Source organism: Culex quinquefasciatus, chromosome 2 (genome assembly GCF_015732765.1).
Source record: "Culex quinquefasciatus strain JHB chromosome 2, VPISU_Cqui_1.0_pri_paternal, whole genome shotgun sequence".
Taxonomy (NCBI): Eukaryota; Metazoa; Arthropoda; class Insecta; order Diptera; family Culicidae; genus Culex; species Culex quinquefasciatus.
Window position 1 is genome coordinate 41351782 of NC_051862.1, and position 17781 is coordinate 41369562.

A 17781-nucleotide genomic window follows, 5' to 3' on the forward strand; every position below is an offset into this window, starting at 1 on the left:
TCTCCGTCAGTTTGTTGCGCAGCAGGGAACAAAAAGTCGGCTTGTTCTTCTATCCGAGCACTTCGGTTTGTTAACACGGCGGGGAAAACTACAAAAAAACAAAACAAAATGTTATCTGATGAATAAACAAAAACTCAACTTTATGTTTAACTTACCAGTTTAATTATTCTTCAAACAATCTGAGGTTTTTTCCTGAAAACGTGGCACGTATTTAAGCAAAACAGGAATGAACATGTTTTGGCATTCCTTTTTCTCAACACTGTGACGTTTGACTCACGCACGCATTGTCAAAACAACAACAAAACCGTTTGGGCGAAATTCGGAGGAATGTCACCGAAGTTCTATCGTACACCACCAGGTGTCGCAAGTGTGCCAAAATGGCCCAAACGGAATCCAAACGGAGTCCATCCGGAGATTCCGTTTAGAAAATTTCGAAACAATTTTCGAAGCGGAATTCGAAGCGGAATGAACCCGTCAAGCGGAGAACGGTTTGATTGGGATATGGCCGCAGAAGACATGTTACACTGAAATAAACTTACACTTTGAGTTCAGGTGCATTTAACTGAAAGGTCCACAACGAATCGAAGTTTACACGCAGAAAAATATTTTGTAGAATCAGCCTGTACGAGGTTTGATTCAACAAAATATTTTGTTGAATATAATCAACAAAAATTTTGCATTGAATCAACTCTCGAATTTTGTTGTTTAAAATCGGGACATTTTATTATTTCAAAGCAGTTTTTTTGTTGAATCTACCCTAACTTTTGTTGATCGAGATTTGACAGATAGTGCGTTCAAATCACAATTTTGTTGAAACAACGTCGGTTTTTTGTTGACTTAAATCTGGATTTTTTGTTGAAACAACTGAGTATTTTATCCATTCTTTTGGTGATTATTTCTATTGAATCAATAAATAAAATTGGCAATTAATTTTTCAAATTTTATTGAAGATCTCAAATAATTTCAATCGACTCTTGAACAATCTGATTCGCTGTCCTTGCACCGCACCTGGTGTTGCTAACAACATCGCTCGTTGAACCGCCAAGTTGGCTAAGTTGCATCTTCGCGGCCATGTTATCACGCCAGTACTGGCTTCCAGGTAAATCGTGGTTTTTCACAGACTTCTGCAAGTGTGGAAAAAGCGTTAAAAAGGGACTTTTGAGGTAAAATCATAAGATGCTTACGAAACTGGTTTCGTCGAAGGCTATTTTTTTTGGGATTTCCATTCGATCTGCTGACCTGGGTTGGTTCTCCGCTTTGCAACTTGTTGAGTTCTGGTTCTTGGTGGCTCGAATCTCGAACACTTCCGTCCCGAATTTCGCGAATCATTGCTCACGCTCATTGCCGCTGCAAGAGAACAGGCCACGGATAGAATCACACGTATGGACTGGCCGCACGGAACGAAAAAAAACGAACTTCGAAGATTGATCATTCGCCTGCCGAGAAAAAACTTAACATTTTGACAGATAGCGGGCACGTGTAAACAACAATACTTTTCATTTAAACCAAAAAATTAAGTTAAGTTGAATCAACGCTGTTTTAGGTAGAATCAAAGCGACAATTTTGTTGTTATTTCTCAAAGAGTTTGACAAAATACAGTAAGTTAATTCAACTCAAAGTTTTGAGTTGTTTCAATTGGTTTTCAGGGTTACTTTAACAAAAAATCGTCAAATTAAAACAACAAAATATTTGTTTGATTCAAATAGGCTTGATTTTTCTGCGTGTATGCATTTCTGCGCAGCAAACAATAAAATTTTAGATCAAGCTAAAAAAGAGTAAATCGGCTAAAGTCAGAGTGTAATGGAGCGTTCTTTTGTTACATTAGGCAAACAATATTTTTGATCATTTTAGAGAACCTAAATTTTTCAAACTATCAAGTGTAAGTCAAGTGTCATTCTTATGTGAAATTGTCTGATCGTTCCGATAAAAATATTTTCAGATTTTTTAAAGTCTGACTTAACATTTGAAAACGTTAAAAAATGCTTTTACAGCGAAATTGGGGTCAAATGGGCCCTAGATGATTTTTGCGGTGCAGGTGGTTATTTTGACTGGAATGCTGGGACATTTTTACATAAGTTAAGTGCATTTAGATGGCCGCGTGAAGCCTCCTTTCTAAGTGCAGATCTATTTTCAAGAAAAATTGTTGAAAAATAGGGAATTGGGGCGAAATGGACCCTTTGCCATTTCGTGAGTAGCAGCCGCGTTTAATTAAGTACGATTTTAGGTCCAATTTCGACTAAATTCTTTCTTCACTTGTGGACTGACACTCACTACAGTGTGCGGAATGCATTGCTCGATATCAGGCTCAGTTTTGATGGGCAGATTTTGCAGCTCCTCTTCTTTCACCGAAGCAGTTACCGAACTCTCTTCGATAATGTAAAATTGTTTTGATTCCGCCTCCAGCTCGCCGTTACAGTCTTCAGCCTCATCTTCTTCCTCGTTGATGACTGGCGGGAGCGTTTGCTCGTCTGTTGGAAGGTCTGTTTCGGCGTTGTCAGTATTCTAAAGAAAAAAAAATGTTTAAAAATTGCAGGAATAATCAGCAGTTTTTTTTTCAAACCTGTTCGAATCGATGTCGAGCCTCATGTTTCTTCAGATATTGATATGTGCCAAGGTGCTTAAAAAGAAAATGATCATTTTTATAAATATGCTTGATTGAAATGATAAAAAAGTCATAAAATACTAACGATCAAGCAAAAGCGACATTTGAAGTATCCCATTTGCCGGGCTTCGTGCTTCCTAAGACATCCTCTAACCAAATTAACACGATCAAATGTTTTACCGCACTCTGGGCACTTGAACATGTGATTATCGACTGCAACCTTCGCCGGGAGTATATTTGTTGCATTTGTTGCATTTTTTTCTTTAGTGTGAGATAACATGTGTCTGTAAAAATTTGCCTGTGTATCGAAATGCTTTTAAAAGAAATAAGAAAGTCAGCTTAGTATTTAAATAAACAACCAAATTTGAATGTGTACCTCCTTGCAAATTTGACAACCAAACATTTTGTTAGCTCCGCAGCTTTGGCTCTTTTCATGTTTCTCAAAAAGTTGCTTCGAACAAAAGCGCTAAAAAAGAATTGAAGGAAAAATTTTGGACAAATTTCTCAATCGTATCACATCAATACCAACCCTGTTGCAAATGTTGCACCCAAACATTTTAACCGTTCCTCTCTTATGGGATTCCATGTGATTCGCAAGATGTTGTTTTTTACTTAAGCGCTTAAAGTGTATGAACAAATCAATTATTAAATCAATTATAAATTTTAAAAGCCAACACCAACCTTGTTGCAAATCTTGCACTCAAACAGTCCTAGCCGTATTATTTCGTGCTTCTTTTCGCATGTGTTGGCGAATTTCTTTCTCTTGAACAATTTGTTGCACTCGGAGCATTTAAAGTGCTTAAATTGATTTTCACCCACTGGAGCTGGCATACCGTGCGAGCGTTCATCACCGGATGGCTCATTCTCGGCCAGCTCGTCCTCGAGGATAACTTCTTCTTTGGTTATCGCTTCATAGCAGAATACCGGAATTTGTGATTCCTCACGGGGTTCCTCTTTCACGAAGACAGAATACTGCTCCGGCAGTTGCTCCGTTGTCATCTGGATGAAATTCGAAATTTGACAATTTTGAGTGAAACAGTAAATAGACCTATCAACAGTAATGAGTACTAAAGTGTATATCATACACTTTTTGGATGCCGGATCTTATATTTTTTGATGAAATGATGGGCGGATCCATCATGCAAACCGTTATTGCCTGAGGCCGATGAGTTATACATTTCAAAAACCATGAAGTTTGATACCCATTTTGCCCCCTGAGAGATCTTGCCAGTACAGCTTTTGTGGCTGGACTGTTCCGGGGCCTCAACTTAGACTGCTCCAAACTCCAGGCCATCTGGCTCCATGCCCAGGCTGAAGTTTACTCCTCGGTGTCCAGCGATAGAATGATCTCCCTCGACTGACCGGGACTAGTTTTATTGGCCTAGATTGGGGACGCATGTCCCGCCCCTTAGCGTCAGTTATCCCATTCCTACGGCATTCACTTTTTGTTGCAACCGTGCTGAAAATTCCACTCAACGAGACTTGTTGCGTTGCAGACCCCTTCCTCGACACTTTTCGTTTTTCTGGATTGACACCTCAACAGAGCCCTTAAGACAAAGATCTATGTCTAAAGTTAATTTAAAATTTACTTTTATTTCCTGGATCGGTACTTTAATATTTAAGCTGCAAAATTTTAATTTATTTGATAAACACCACCAAGGGATAAGATAAACACTAAGTATTGTTTACATGTCTACATTTGTCAAAAATTGGCTGCGTGCTGCTTAATTTAGTTTAACCGCGCACAGTGTGCACTGAGCTAAATAAGCGCTGTATTTTACCAAAAAATGTTACTTGAAAAGAGTTATCTACCTGCGCATGTATTGCGTATACGTACACGAAACAAAATTGAGGTTAAATTTTGTACCCGCCAGCAAAACAAATGGTGTGCAAGTGTGCGTGAGAGCGGGCTTAGATAACTCTACAGAGCTTTATGACGTTTCGCGTACGCACACTATCGCACCATTTGGTTTTGCCTCGGGTTTTGCTGCCTGACAAAATTTAACCTCACTTTATTTTCGTGTACGTACACGCAATACATGCGTAAATAAATCTATTTTTGCATGCTCGGGGAGAAATTTGCCATAACAATTTAAATGGGCCAAACACGAAGTCAGAGGAATCAAGTTTATTTCAATGGTTTCGGAAAATAAGTTTAAACAACAAACAATAGAACGAATCTTTAACCTGCCAAACATATGAAAAACTCCCCTCATTGGACTGATAGCTTAACAATCTTTTTTGATATTGTTCGATTTCTCTCGGTTGTCCTCCACATCAGATCCAATTACGGCAGCTAACTTCAGCTACAAAAAAAAAAACGGCATTAGAATGACCCAATAGAACCAACACGTCACAATTACCTTGAGGAACCGGATTTCCGACCGTTGAATGTGTGAGTTCAGGTCATATTTCGTTGGGAAAAATTTGTTGCAAGTTCTGCAGTGCCTTGCAGCACCTTTCACGCAAACGACATCCGGATTGGGTAGTTCCTCGTCTGGGCCATCTTCGTCGCGTTCTTCCGGCACCTCGTTTGCATTTTCGTGCCTTTTCATGTGCACTTGGTGGGCAGTTCTGGTTAAACCTCGCTGGAAAGATCGACAAAATTAAAAGGGTGTTCGGAATGTGTCTTACCTATTTCTTACCAGGCCACAAGCACTGCACGAAAAATGGCCTTCCACCTTCATAATGTGTCTTCTTAGGTGCCAATATGCTAGCTCGCGATGTGTGAACTTCGCATTGCATACGGCGCAAATCGATTTGCCGCTCTCGTCCTGTGGAATGTTGTCCAGAAGCTCCACGAATTTTGGGTCCATTACATGGACTCTTTCGTGCCTCGTCAGGCTCACTTGGGTGGTAAATGTCTACAGTTGAAAAAGTTATCTGTGAAAATGCTTCGTTCAATGATTAAACGCTATCGCTTACCTCGTGGCAAGTTTGGCACTCATAGCGAGTGTCATTTTCGTGAACCCTTTTATGAACTTCAAGATTGCCTTTCCGCGCAAAGCACTGAAAGGTTGAAATTTGATTAGCTAAATGGTTCCAATCAATTGCTAAACTTAATCTAACCTTCCCGCACCCGTCACACTTGTACCGCTCCGTGTCCAAGTTGACGTGGTCTCGTGTGTGATCTCTCAGTAGGAACTGCTTCCCAAACGAGCGATCGCACCGGGGACAGTCATACTTCCGAACCGTTTCCTGTCGCGCTTTTACTTTCGGTTTCGCTAGGCTAGTGCTTTGCTCTTGAGCAGTGTCGTCGAAAATTAATTCCTCTTTCACCACCGTTTCGTAGCAGAAAGATGAGCTGGCGCCATCGATTGTGGCCGGTTCCTGCTTGAAGATGATTTCCATGGGTAGTGTTGAGATGCTGTCGCTAAGCTGCGGTTCTTGCTTCACCACGATAGATTCTTGAAAGTTGTAGTGGCTATTTGACGAGCTTTCGTTGATCACCATTGGCTCCTGTTTAACCGTCGCCGAAGCACAATGTTCAGCTTTAGACACCACCGTCTTTTGAAGGCACTGCTGGTGATCTTTGAACGTATTTTTCAAATCGAACTGAATGTCACACCGTTTGCAGTACAGCGAAACATCCGGCGCCCCCTCGAAAGGATTTTGACTGACTTCGGGCATCTTCATGGCGTGTTTGATGGCGTAGAACTGGAATGAAAGTATTGATTAGCATATGGTCTGAGTATTGCCACCTTTGAACAAAGTTTGCACTTGAATTTACCCTCTTCAAGGACTTTCTTTGTAACCTTTGTCACATTGATTGCATTGATAATTCAGACCGTAAGTTTTCTTCTTGTGCGCATTGTTTAAATTACTATCTAGTCCTGCTTTACCTAAAATTATCAACAAACACACATACTTCAACTGGTTTGAGGTCAGGTTCTGTTCAAAGTGCATACGAGCAGGTCTAAACTTTTTAAAAGTCTATCTACACGTTGTACATTTTATCAACCTCACCCTATCCAACACTTCAGCATTTATATACTGCTAAGCAAAGTGAATCAGCATATGTTTCGTTATAATTGGGTCCTAAAATGAAGCTTAGATTGCTGATATTATTGTTTACAGCGAATAAGCTTATTTTTCTGAGCACAATGACCCTTTGTATGACCCCAAAGAGTTTAAAATGTATTTTTAAATCAATCTTGAAAAATTAACCTCGTGGTCCTTCTTGACAGAAAAACTCCTACTTGACAGCTCGTTCCAAGGGGACCATAGTTGATCCATCGAAAAAAATGTTGTCTTGTCAAAAAAAAAATTGCATTAAAATGAAAAAAGGGATTAGAAATAGTTTTTAATCGTGTTTTTACCGTTGTACATGAAAATTGACATAGGGCTTTAGTACCCATTTTTCCGTTATTGAAAACATCCTTAAATCCTTTGATTCTTGTTCAATAGTAGCCTATATTTGATTTTTAATTAATATCCTTTTTTTTATGTTTTACTTAAAACACAGTTTGAAGAGTAAATTTTCGGACACAAATATCTTTTCTTATATTAAGGCTTTTATAAAAAAAAAATCTTTGCACTTTATTTTATACCGCTTCTGTTTTCATTTGCCAGGATCATCCAAACCACTATACAGGTTAAAACCAATGGAATTTTATCGAATAATTTTGTATATATTGCATTAAAATGATTGTACATTGTACCGAATCAAAAAGAAAAGAAACTACGTAAACTTAATTGATTTTTTCACCTTTTAAGCTTCAAAGTTGGAGAAACGTAAACAGTTATTAATAACAGTGAAAGGTTATAAACAAACATACTGTTGAAATCTGTCAAAAACCGGCTGCGTTCATTGTGCACCAAGATTAAAAATCACATTGTTTTAACAGGAATTTAATAACTTTGATATGTCACGCTTTGCAATCTCGTTTCAAAAACTCACAAATAAAAACGTGTACCGTCATCTGGGGCGAATTGGGACAGCTGTTTTACCCTTGTTACGGCACAATATTTGGATGTTTTTGATTGTTTACGGATAGAACAGACACAGATCAACAAAAATAGTACATCGATTTCCAAATTTCAAGCTTTGAAGTGCTCTAAAATCGGCTGTCCCTAATCAGACTGTAGCCCCGATTCGCCCCAAAAGACGGTACTGTCAACTGGGTGAGTCGGGTGAATAGGGACAACAGCCTGAAAAAAGACAGCTGTCATGGTGAACTTCACAGCAACTGGACAGACAATTTAACTTCATGTTGCACTTTGAACATCTCGACAGCTCATTAGAAAGTGCGCAAGCAAGATTCTATCTAAAGTTGAACACAAGACAAAAATAGGACCGATCCGCTTACCTGCCAGTTTTGGACAAAATGGCAGCAAATTAAAATTTAGAAAAAGTTTAAACCCACCAAGAGCAACCCAAGAGTCGGTGACGAGTGGTAAAGAAGATATTACACTATGGCAAACAAACTCGAAAATTTTGACGGTTTGTCTGCGTTGTTTGTTCGCCAACATTTGTTTGCAGAAACGTCAGCTTGCATACATTTTGTCCCCAGATTTTGTCTTGTTGTCAAACGCGAAAAGGACGAGTTTGTTTGTGATCTAGCACGTGATGCAATACCATGCTAAGGGAGCATTTCGAATCTGGTCAAAACAACAGCGAACCTAGCGGATGAATGCACATTTTTATTGAATTGAATTGTTTGTTGAGCATGTTCTACTGACATGTTTCAATAACTTCTTATTGAAACGCTTGTCAGTCTTGTCACTTACGCAAGTTATCAGCTTTTATTGCTCTTCTGTTTGACTGGTTGGACCGCTTTCAAACAAGTTTCTAAATCAAATCACTGATCTTGTTCGATTTCGATTCCTTATCGTCGACTTTGATCCCTTTTTCGGCAGCTAACTTCAACTGAAAAAATAAACACTTTTTTAGAAATGGACCAATTCGTTACTCGTCCATTCTGATTACCTTTAGAAACCGAATCTCCGATTTCTGCACGTGCACGTGCAAGTCACGTTTCGTGAGGAAAAACTTGTCGCAAGTTTTGCAGTGCAGTGGCACCTCGCCCTTCTCGCAAACAACGTCCGGATTGGGCAGCTCCTCCTCGCTTTCACCTGCATTGTCGGACGGTTGCTGCGCCAGCTCGTTCCAGCTATCGTGCATTTGCATGTGCGCTCTAAAGGTTGACTTTTTGGTGCATCGCTGGAAAGGGCGGAACAATATATGAGTGGTGTTAAATATATTTCAGCTTTATCCAGATTTTTAAGCGAAAATGGCGTTTGAATGATGAACGCCCGAAATGTCAAAATCACGCAGTGGTACCAACATTACGAAGAAAGTGTGTAATGTATGACAGGCATATTTTATTTTCTAATGTTGGTGCTTCTGCACGATTTTGACATTTGGGACGTTCACCATTCGAACGCCATCTTCGCTTAAAAACCTGGATACTTTATTCTTACCAGACCACATATTTTGCACAAAAATGTGTCCTCTAATCTACTAATGTGCCTCCTTAAATGCCCATACGCAGCTGTTCGAAGCGGAAATTTCGCTTCGCACATGACGCAGCGCCAGTTTCTGGTTTCGTCCTGTGGTATGTTGTCCAGGATTTCCACGTACTTGGGGTCCATCTCATGGACCCGTTCGTGCTTCATCAGACCCATGTGGTTGGTGAATTTCTACAGTTAAAAAAGTTATTTTTGAAAATGTTTGATGAACAAAAGCTAACGCTCACCTCGTGGCATGTCTGGCATTCATAGCGAGTTCCTCTTTTGTGAATCTTTTTGTGTATATCGAGATTGCCTTTCTTCGGGAAGCACTGAAATGATTTGATTAAAGTAGATGAAATAACAAGCATATTAAAACTAACCTTCCCGCACACGTCACACTTGTACCGCTCCGTCTCCAAGTTCCTATGGTCTCGTATGTGATTTTGCAGCAAATGCTGCTTCAAAAACTTGCGACCGCACTGAGGACACTCCAAGTGGCCATCCGTTGACGGTTGAACCGGTGCCTCTTCCTCTTCAGGAACTTCTTCGATGATGAATTCTTCCTTTATCGAGCTGGCTTCCGGTTCGAGCGGTTCGGCCTTCACGACAACGGCATCCGCTTCTCGCTTTACAGAGACTTCGACGGTTGTTTGCGGTTCTTGCTTCACTTTAACGGAAGCTTGAACCTTATCGACGGGTTGTTTCGATGTCATCTCGTCACGTTTTTTTGATAAACTTTGAGCTTTTTCGTGCATTTTCATGTGGATCCTCAAACGACGCTCAGAAATGCACCGCTTAATTTGATGATTGGAGAATTTTTTTCAATGAGTCAAACTTATTATTAAGGAGCTATTACACTACGGCAAACAAACAAACTCGCACTTTTTGACAGTTTGCCTGGATTTGTTTGTACAAACGTCAGCTTGCATACATTTTGCCTTGTTTCCGAGTTAGCCGCTAACAAGTTTGCGAGTTTGGCAAACTGTCAAACACGAAAAATGCGAGTTTGTTTGTTTGCGGTAGTATAATAGCTCCTTTATTACTGAAATTGCTTACCAATTTACATGTTTTACACTGATACGTTCCCTTCAACCTGACAAGGTGATTACGGACGTGTTCACTTGCCGAAACCTTATTGCTGAATATTTTATCACATTGGGTACATTTGTACTCGCGTTCGCTGACCATAACCAGCATTCCCGACTTATTAATGTATATGCTGTGAGTTTTTGCATGCTTCTTAAGAGCTTCTGCAGTTTCAAATCGTTTGTCGCATTTGGTGCATTGGAAATTTAACGAGCTGTCCTCGACTGCCATCGGCCCGGCAGATGCCGAATCTTTAGCCGTCTTTTGCAGCCGTTCGTCATTGGTTTGGAGCCACCGAATGTGCGCGTTGAACGCCTTCTTCGAATCGAACTGGATGTCACACCGTTTGCAGTACAGCGGCACATCCGGCGACTCCTCGCAGGCATCGCGGCAGATCGCGGACAACTTCTTGTGAAAGCTCAGTTCGTGTCTTTTCAGATCGCTTTTGGTGGTGTAGAACTGGAATGAAAATAATGATTAGTAAATGGATTTCAACCGTTGAATTCTGAACCAGCTACCGATGAACAAGTTTCGCATTTGTATTTGCCCGCGTTAAGAGACTCATGCCTTTCCAGATGTTCCCTAAACGTTGCTCGATCCGTGTAAACTTCGTCGCAATGATGGCACTGATACTTCAGAAGGGACAGTTCGACATTCTTCTTGTGGGTCATCATGTGCTTCAAATAAATGGCTTTTGTGCCAAATCCCTAAAAATTAATAAATTATGCTTTCTACCAAGAGAAAGTTTAGTAAAATCTCACCAAATAACACACGTCGCACTCGTATCTAAACTTTTCCAACGTCATGTGGTTTTCAAAGTGAAACCGAGCTGCCGTAAACACTTTGAAAGGTTTTTTACACTTGGTACATTTTATCACCCCATCCTTATTCAACAGTTCAATGTCTATGAAACGCTCGTACTGCTTATCACAGAGAATAAGCAAGTGCTGTGATAGCATTTCTTGATCCAGGAACGTCTCCTGACATATGTTGCACCTGAATCCTTCGCCGAAAGATTCGGTTTGGGAGTCCACCTCCATATCCTCATCCTCCTCGTTGTCTAGGTAGTCATCTTCCAGTATAAGTTCCTCCTTGGTCACCACCGTTCCGCTGTAGATGGCTGGGATGCGATCGTCGACTTCTGGCAAAGATTGTGGTTCCTCTTTCACGGTGACCGGATATTGTAGAACCACATTCGAGTCGGTTGATTGTTCTGACGCCATCTGAAGAAATAATTTGGCAGAATAAATATCCCCTTAAAATTTAAGTCATTACAAATTTTAACAAAATGTACATCACTTTTTCTTAGCAGTGCACGCGTGAAACTGACCGACCCGTCCTGTGAACTTTAGCAAACTTGTAAACAAAAACAATCTGTTTTTTTTTTTCATCTGTCAAAAACTAGCTGCGTGCTGCTTACTTGTGATTTGTCGGTAAACAGAATGCACTAAAAGTCAGCTGATTTGCTGATTTTAAAGTAAAAGCAGAGCTGTGGCTTTGTAGCCGAGGTCGTAACTTAAAGTCTCAAAGTAAGATATTACAACTGGCGACGAGGATGGGATTCTGTAAGAAGTGGGAAAGCAGCAGGACACAAAGTCATACAGGGGACGTCAAGACAAGATGTCCCATATCCGGCTGCCGACGAACAACGATAAGAGTGAGAACGGGAATCCGAAGATGAGGGCCGCTCGGAGCAAAGGTTAGAGAAGACTTAGAGAAGCAAAGGAAAAAACTGCTACCATGGCAAATTTGCCAGAAGTTTGTCCGCGTGGATCAACTGACAGCCTCAACCCGACTGCGTTTCTGTATTTCCGAATCAGAAAGATATTGCATCTTGATGGCCGATTCAAAGCCTTCAATGAGCTACCAGCTACGTTTCGAAACTCTCTGAAAAATATGTCCCAGAAATGTGGCGTTGAGGTGTACCGGCAATTTAATTAAACGTCCGTAATTGAAAGGCAATGGTTCGATAACTAATCAGTCTCCTGAAAAAAATGACATTAAAGTTTAATGTTCTAAGCTGTCTTATTGAATTCACGTTTTATTTCACATTAGCCCCAGAAAATAATTTAAAAGCTAGAAAATAACACTTCAAATGATTACAACAAAGGTTTACTGAAGAAAATAAAGATTATATAAAATTAGCCGCTGCCGTCGTCAATCGCCGCCCTCCAGCTTAACCTGAACCAACTCGGATGGATCCAGTGCACCGCCCTGCAGTGGCTCCCCAACATAATCGTGATCCGGCATATTACTGCTTTTCACGTTGACCACCATTTGCTGAACGCTTGGACCAGGTTCGCCGTTTTTACTTGCTGCCCTCTCGGCGTGAGTTTTCAGCTGGAAGAGCAAATAATTTAGTTGATGTTGGTTTCAATCCTTCAATTAAGCTTACCCGCTTAATTTGCTGGCCTTTCTTCATCGAATAGTTCAGATGGTGCTGAAACGAAACGTCCGACGCGTAGTGTTTGTTGCAATTCTTGCAGTAACGTGGAATGTCCGACCGTTCGCACACTCCCATGGGCGGGTGCATCTTGATGTGCCGGTTTAGTTCGGACTTGGTGCCGTATGACTTTTGACAAATGCCGCAACTGTACTTGCCGGACTCGAGATGGCGATGTCTGCGCATGTGAGAATTGTAATTGTGCGCCGATAGGAACGTTTTGTTGCATATTTCGCAGTAAGACGATTTGTTTTTGGTGTAGGATCGTTTGCCGCTGGAATCAGTCAACTCGGTGATAATTTTGTGCGCCTTCCACAGGTGACTTCGCAGGAACGGTAGCGTGATGCAGCACTTGAAAACAAAGGAAATCTTAGAGAAAGCTTTTTGAAAACAGTTACTTCAAATACCTTCCTACAGTGCTTGCACTGAAACGTGCCGTTCTTAATGTTTTCGTGCTTTTCCGAGTGAAGGGAAAAGGCACGATCGGTATCAAACTGCCGGTCACATTCCGGACATTGGTAAACCAGCTGTCCCTCGTGTTCCATGATCATTGCCGATGGCTGTAAAAATAAAAAATTAAAATTCATCATCAAAAATATTGTTTTGAAAAATATTTAAAAAAATTACTGGGAATTTTTCTAAACTTCTGAATATTTTTATAGAAATTATATGTCAAGTAAAAAATACGTTTCATGGACTAATATGGTGATGGCGATGGATTGAAACCTGAAAACAAGCATCTATTTTGTCAAACCGGAACTTTTACCCCTTTTGAAACGGTTCGATTTTGATAAAAATATGAATTTTTGCTTGCTTTGGTAGTTTTAATAGCTCTACCAACTTGACAACTGGAGGTAGATTTTTAATTTGTACTGTTCCCTTGGGATCAAAGTTTGTACTGAAAATTTTACTATAACCCTAGCGAACAGCAACTGACGTGAGCAGGATGGACTGTTTGTTTACACTTTGTCTTTGGCTCATTTCCATTGTTTTGCTGGAAATTAACCGATTTCTAGTACCGTTGCTTCTTATTTGACCTGAAAAGCTACAAAGTTTACTGAATAATGTGGGTTCTTACGTGGGACGTATCCAACGGGTCCTCGACATCATCTGGCTCATCCTTTATCACCACCGCTTCCTCTGAGTCTTCGGATTGCATGACTTTCGCTTTTTATTTTAATTTAGGACCTCAAAAAACACGAAAAATCTAAATTTAATGGATTGTTTTGATACATAACATTTTGTTTACCTTTAGATCAAGCTGCTAATGTTCACCTCAATTTTTTGACAAGTGCGTATGCACGCATATAAATGTCATGCTAAAAGACTTAGTGTTCACCTTGGAAATGTTTAGCAAATTTTCCTCAGTGTTCACATCATTTCGAAATGACACCTGTTGATCATTATTGGCTGCGTGCATGCTCTAACTGTTCTATAACGGGATTCAAAAGCCGGTCTGTATAACAGTTAGCGGTTTGCACAGCTGTCATGCACCAAACAGCTGATTTTTGCGCGCAATTTTGTCCCTTTCACATGTCCTGCGGATTCTAACGGTGAAATTTGGCAAAATCAGTTTTCCGTATTTTTTTCGGTACATTCCATCATGAATCGTCCAATTCAAACCATGTTGATGCGCAAACTGAGCGGCGAGCTACCGTTGACGCCAAGGCTACAGCAGAGACCCCAGGAGAGCGCCCTGCAATCGCTGCACCGTCAGCATCTATCCACCTTGGGCAATCGTGGCAAAACGAGTGACCTGTTTTGCATCTTCCACCAGGTGCAAGAATCGGGACTCGCCGCGGCGATCGCGTGGCCCGAAGATCCGCCCAAGAGCAACGAGAAGGCCGCGGAACTGCTCGCCCTCGGGGATGAGCTGATGGCGCTGGATAACGTTTTTCGCCACGACGAGGCCGTCCGCAGGTACAACGAGAGTCTGTGCTGGGCCGAGCAGGGGACCGAGGTGATGGCGTTGGGGTATGCGGCAAGGTTAGTTTCTTTATTCATGTTAAAAATATGTTTTATTTTTAAACTGAATTTTATTTTCCAGAGCCAAAGTCTGCATAGAAAACGAAGAGTACGAGTTCGCGCTGTACAATGTTGCACTGGCGCGCAAGCAGCCCAATTGTTCACCGGACCTGCTCGAAGAGCTGACCACGTGCGAGACCAAATGCCGCGAGCAGATTGCCGAAGGCAAATCGTTCGCAAACGCGCCATTTGCTCGCCTTCCGATGCGCCTCGAGCCGAACCCACGAATTCCGTTTATGGCCAAGGGTCTCGCGATGAAGCAAGATCCGGACTACGGCCGATGTCTGTTTCCCGACGATGAAATCTTTCGTCCGGGGGACGTTCTGATGGAGGAGGAGGCCCTCGTCGCGATGAACGATCCCAAGTTTCGGCTCGTCAATTGTAATTACTGCACGGAGATGAAGGCCTTCCAGCTGGTTCCGTGTCCGGGCTGTTGCTCGGTGATGTACTGCAGCGAGGAGTGTTTGGAGAAGGATGGCCAAGGTGGGCACCGATTTGAGTGTGGTATTGGAGAGAAGCTGAACTACCTGCACACGTCGAACGCCATTGGCCCGCGGATGTTCTTCACCGGGTTGACGCTGTTCAACGATGACGTCGTTGAGATGCGAAAGTTCTGCGAGTCGCACAAGCGATCCGGAGCGAACCCGCTCGAGCTGGACTACCGCAACACCGACGGGTTGGAGCTAGAGAAGTTCAAGAACTTTCACCAGGTCAAGTTCCCGAACTTTGACGCCAATCAGCGTAGACAGTTTGCCTTCGCCGCGTGTCTCTATCAACAAGCATACCTCAAGCACCCCCTCGTGCAGTCGCTGTTCGTAACAGAACCCAACCGGAAGTTCATGCTGCGTTACTTCTACGACTACATCCAAGCCCTCGCTTACCTCAACGTCACCCACTGGAACAAAGCCGTCAACTCGTTCTTCCCCATCGCCTCGATCTGTAACCACTCCTGCGAACCGGATGCCATCCTAACCGGCGGAACGCGTTCCGCCAAGCTGATCGCCCTCAGAATTCTCGATCCGAACGATCAAATCTTCATAACGTACGGACCGAACTGGTTCCGCGACTTCCCGAACAAACCGCACGGAACGCGCGCTCAACTCAGGTGATTGTCCATGAGATCTACAAACTGACATGGCGGGCGCCGTTGGTGGCCAACGACTGTTACCTATTTATTATTTATTTATTTCAGCTTCGATTGCATCTGCAAGGTGTGCAATCCGATCGAACGTAACTTCTGGGTTCAGATGGGCTGTCCGTTTGGTCCAAAGGCGCTCAAGCACTTTCAGATTGTGCTTAGTATCATCGCCGATTCGCGGGCACCGCACGCGGCCAAGCTGAACATGATGCAGCAGTTTGTGGAAAAGTTTGACGTCGACTATCCGAACGACGAGCTTTGCTCCATCTTGGCGAGCTATTTGGACGGGCTGCGGAAGGCTTCGGTCGAGAGGGGGCTGGTGCTGGCGCGGAGTGAGGCGCGGGAACGGGCGGATAAGATGCTGTGATGAATGTATGCTCGAAAAAATGTTGATTGTTTAATTGTAAAGTTTCCATTCTTTTTGTATAATTAAGTTTTATGGCACACAGTTGCTTTTGTCATTTCATAATAAAATTACTGAAAATTAAAAAAAAGTCTTCTGAACCAAGAGCTTAAAGAAATCCCATATTTGAACCAATTGAATAATTATTATTCTTGAACTTTCTACATCTTCCTCTTTTTTTTATTGAGTAATTAAAAACTTCGTGCGAGATTTTCTCGAAGTATGTACATTCGCAATTTTCAGTGTAAGAACGGGCCTTGACCGATCTTATGCACTTGGTGCCCGACGAACACGCACTGCCCTTACACCTACATCTCACCCTTGCTCTGAGTCAGTACGAGCAACGCGCTAGAACACGCTTTGAGTGTTTCTTTTCCGATTACGCATTTTAACTCGGCCGGGGTGGTACATTACGTAGGGTTTGATGTAAGTATAAGCGCCAAACCATTTCAAGTGTGCCTATCAATTTTCATTAAAGCAAAAACTGTTTTATTTTTTGGTTTGAATTCAATAACTAGTTGTTATTTTACTGTGTACTGTTTTCTGCTGAAATCTTTACTAGTTTTGAGTCGTATTTTTATGTTTCTATTTCTTTTGTCGCGGTGTTTTGTTACAATTTTTGGTCCTAAGCATTTTATAAAAGTTTTTCAAAAGTACTATAGTAATATTTGTGTTAATTCTTTGATCATTTAAAAAATTGAGTAAGGGCTCGAAACTCATTTGTTTGAAGAAAAGGGTGAAGATTGAAAACAATGGACAGTGAAAGAAATATACTATTTGAAGAATCAATAGTAAAAGAAAGATAGTAATTTATGAAGTAGATAAAGAGATTAACAATAGTTAATAAATAGAGGCAACAAACAAGCTTAGATTATATTAAGTGCAATTTATAGGGCAGATGAAAAATTATTCAAATAGATAAATAAAGATAAACAAAATTGACATCGCTGCCAAATTAAGGGAAAACAGACAGTTTGTTACAACAGAATCAATTAGTAAATAGAGTGAAAAAGCGTTGAGAAATAAGAGAATCATGAAAGTAAAATCGAAAACAAATGGACGATAATAAACAGAAGGCGTGTTAGAGAATCAGTGAAACAAAATAAACAGAATATAGATGGTAGAAAAAACGAAAAGAAGAGAAATCCCGTTGTGCGATGTTTCAGGTACATTCACAGCAGTTGACCCAACATACTGCGAATCAAAATAATACCGTCTACAATCACAAATTACTTCTCTTTCCTACATTGTCGCACCCCTTTCTTTTAGCCGTCTCGAGTCTGACCCGCGGTAGTCAAAGGTTTACGAGCCATTTCCACAGGCCACCAGCTAGGTCATCATGAAAACCAAGCCAACGTGGAGTTAAGAAAATAGGACACTTGCAAGGGACCAGAGCTATACTGTCTTGATCAAGAAATGATCTAACAGGACTACGGACGTAGTCAGTGACGCTCTTTCCAGGAGAGCAATTTTCTGAGATTTCGGTCATTCGATTTTTTTTGTATTTTTTAATCCGGCTGAAACTTTTTTGGTGCCTTTGGTATGCCCAAAGAAGCCATTTTGCATCATTAGTTTGTCCATTTAATTTTCCATACAAATTTGGCAGCTGTCCATACAAAAATGATAAAAAT

General features: G+C 41.3%; 5 protein-coding genes across 17 annotated transcripts; 1 reads left to right on the forward strand and 4 right to left on the reverse strand.

Annotated features, from left to right (window-relative positions):
• Nucleotides 1-2158: 2158 nt before the first annotated feature.
• Nucleotides 2159-4287, reverse strand: LOC119766991 (zinc finger protein 888-like). Of its 3 annotated transcripts, none has more exons than XM_038253967.1 (7): nucleotides 4192-4287; nucleotides 3284-3601; nucleotides 3132-3221; nucleotides 2979-3068; nucleotides 2688-2915; nucleotides 2561-2617; nucleotides 2159-2502 (listed from the first exon to the last, which is right to left on the reverse strand). In XM_038253967.1, exons 2-7 carry the CDS (start codon nucleotides 3599-3601, stop codon nucleotides 2221-2223), a joined length of 1065 nt encoding a protein of 354 aa, XP_038109895.1. In that variant the 5' UTR covers nucleotides 4192-4287; the 3' UTR covers nucleotides 2159-2220. The 3 variants fall into 3 exon arrangements, with proteins under 3 accessions (XP_038109895.1, XP_038109896.1, XP_038109894.1); XM_038253968.1 differs by having other exon boundaries at nucleotides 3805-4285; XM_038253966.1 differs by having other exon boundaries at nucleotides 3688-4285.
• Nucleotides 4288-4715: 428 nt separating this feature from the next.
• Nucleotides 4716-7389, reverse strand: LOC6034700 (zinc finger protein 587). 6 transcript variants are annotated; one of them, XM_038257605.1, is made up of 7 exons: nucleotides 7153-7288; nucleotides 6333-6444; nucleotides 5672-6259; nucleotides 5528-5611; nucleotides 5248-5466; nucleotides 4966-5190; nucleotides 4719-4908 (listed from the first exon to the last, which is right to left on the reverse strand). In XM_038257605.1, exons 3-7 carry the CDS (start codon nucleotides 6236-6238, stop codon nucleotides 4831-4833), a joined length of 1173 nt encoding a protein of 390 aa, XP_038113533.1. In that variant the 5' UTR covers nucleotides 6239-6259; nucleotides 6333-6444; nucleotides 7153-7288; the 3' UTR covers nucleotides 4719-4830. The 6 variants fall into 6 exon arrangements, with proteins under 6 accessions (XP_038113527.1, XP_038113533.1, XP_038113534.1 ...); XM_038257606.1 differs by lacking the exon at nucleotides 7153-7288 and adding an exon at nucleotides 6569-6648; XM_038257599.1 differs by lacking the exons at nucleotides 6333-6444; nucleotides 7153-7288 and adding an exon at nucleotides 6922-7049 and having other exon boundaries at nucleotides 4716-4908.
• An 836-nt stretch (nucleotides 7390-8225) lies between these two features.
• LOC6034701 (zinc finger protein 484) lies at nucleotides 8226-11543 on the reverse strand. 4 transcript variants are annotated; one of them, XM_038254524.1, is made up of 9 exons: nucleotides 11436-11543; nucleotides 10903-11364; nucleotides 10660-10848; nucleotides 10112-10600; nucleotides 9436-9849; nucleotides 9301-9384; nucleotides 9026-9244; nucleotides 8532-8765; nucleotides 8226-8471 (listed from the first exon to the last, which is right to left on the reverse strand). In XM_038254524.1, the coding sequence occupies exons 2-9, from the start codon at nucleotides 11362-11364 to the stop codon at nucleotides 8394-8396; spliced, it is 2169 nt and encodes a 722-aa protein (XP_038110452.1). In that variant the 5' UTR covers nucleotides 11436-11543; the 3' UTR covers nucleotides 8226-8393. The 4 variants fall into 4 exon arrangements, with proteins under 4 accessions (XP_038110452.1, XP_038110453.1, XP_038110451.1 ...); XM_038254525.1 differs by having other exon boundaries at nucleotides 11441-11529; XM_038254523.1 differs by having other exon boundaries at nucleotides 11417-11472.
• Nucleotides 11544-12151: 608 nt separating this feature from the next.
• Nucleotides 12152-13903, reverse strand: LOC6034702 (zinc finger protein 791). Of its 3 annotated transcripts, XM_038254529.1 has the most exons (5): nucleotides 13834-13903; nucleotides 13663-13772; nucleotides 12992-13144; nucleotides 12537-12935; nucleotides 12152-12481 (listed from the first exon to the last, which is right to left on the reverse strand). In XM_038254529.1, exons 2-5 carry the CDS (start codon nucleotides 13741-13743, stop codon nucleotides 12299-12301), a joined length of 816 nt encoding a protein of 271 aa, XP_038110457.1. In that variant the 5' UTR covers nucleotides 13744-13772; nucleotides 13834-13903; the 3' UTR covers nucleotides 12152-12298. The 3 variants fall into 3 exon arrangements, with proteins under 3 accessions (XP_038110457.1, XP_038110458.1, XP_001844983.1); XM_038254530.1 differs by lacking the exon at nucleotides 13663-13772 and having other exon boundaries at nucleotides 13834-13900; XM_001844931.2 differs by lacking the exon at nucleotides 13834-13903 and having other exon boundaries at nucleotides 13663-13827.
• A 170-nt stretch (nucleotides 13904-14073) lies between these two features.
• Nucleotides 14074-16217, forward strand: LOC6034703. The gene is made up of 3 exons (XM_038254527.1): nucleotides 14074-14570; nucleotides 14632-15714; nucleotides 15802-16217. The coding sequence occupies exons 1-3, from the start codon at nucleotides 14188-14190 to the stop codon at nucleotides 16112-16114; spliced, it is 1779 nt and encodes a 592-aa protein (XP_038110455.1). The 5' UTR covers nucleotides 14074-14187; the 3' UTR covers nucleotides 16115-16217.
• Nucleotides 16218-17781: the final 1564 nt, after the last annotated feature.

What these genes read in the sequence shown, in the direction of transcription:
- LOC119766991 (XM_038253966.1), bottom strand. Translation starts at nt 3,792, where the DNA reads ATGGTTTTTGAAATGTATAACTCATCGGCCTCAGGCAATAACGGTTTG. An exon ending in GTTGTCAAATTTGCAAGGAG is followed by an intron (nt 2,916 to 2,978) that starts GTACACATTCAA and finishes TTCTTTTAAAAG; the next exon opens with CATTTCGATACACAGGCAAA. An exon ending in AATGTCGCTTTTGCTTGATC is followed by an intron (nt 2,618 to 2,687) that starts GTTAGTATTTTA and finishes TTTCTTTTTAAG; the next exon opens with CACCTTGGCACATATCAATA.
- LOC6034700 (XM_038257599.1), bottom strand. Translation starts at nt 6,960, where the DNA reads ATGGGTACTAAAGCCCTATGTCAATTTTCATGTACAACG. An exon ending in GTCAATTTTCATGTACAACG is followed by an intron (nt 6,260 to 6,921) that starts GTAAAAACACGA and finishes CTTTCATTCCAG; the next exon opens with TTCTACGCCATCAAACACGC. An exon ending in CGTGCAGTGCTTGTGGCCTG is followed by an intron (nt 5,191 to 5,247) that starts GTAAGAAATAGG and finishes CGATCTTTCCAG; the next exon opens with CGAGGTTTAACCAGAACTGC.
- LOC6034701 (XM_038254523.1), bottom strand. Translation starts at nt 11,437, where the DNA reads ATGTACATTTTGTTAAAATTT. An exon ending in TGTACATTTTGTTAAAATTT is followed by an intron (nt 11,365 to 11,416) that starts GTAATGACTTAA and finishes TTATTTCTTCAG; the next exon opens with ATGGCGTCAGAACAATCAAC. An exon ending in CGGAGATTCGGTTTCTAAAG is followed by an intron (nt 8,472 to 8,531) that starts GTAATCAGAATG and finishes TTATTTTTTCAG; the next exon opens with TTGAAGTTAGCTGCCGAAAA.
- LOC6034702 (XM_038254529.1), bottom strand. Translation starts at nt 13,743, where the DNA reads ATGCAATCCGAAGACTCAGAGGAAGCGGTGGTGATAAAGGATGAGCCA. An exon ending in ACCCGTTGGATACGTCCCAC is followed by an intron (nt 13,145 to 13,662) that starts GTAAGAACCCAC and finishes TTATTTTTACAG; the next exon opens with CCATCGGCAATGATCATGGA. An exon ending in AAGGCCAGCAAATTAAGCGG is followed by an intron (nt 12,482 to 12,536) that starts GTAAGCTTAATT and finishes TTGCTCTTCCAG; the next exon opens with CTGAAAACTCACGCCGAGAG.
- LOC6034703 (XM_038254527.1), top strand. Translation starts at nt 14,188, where the DNA reads ATGAATCGTCCAATTCAAACCATGTTGATGCGCAAACTGAGCGGCGAG. An exon ending in GCGTTGGGGTATGCGGCAAG is followed by an intron (nt 14,571 to 14,631) that starts GTTAGTTTCTTT and finishes TTTATTTTCCAG; the next exon opens with AGCCAAAGTCTGCATAGAAA. An exon ending in GGAACGCGCGCTCAACTCAG is followed by an intron (nt 15,715 to 15,801) that starts GTGATTGTCCAT and finishes TATTTATTTCAG; the next exon opens with CTTCGATTGCATCTGCAAGG.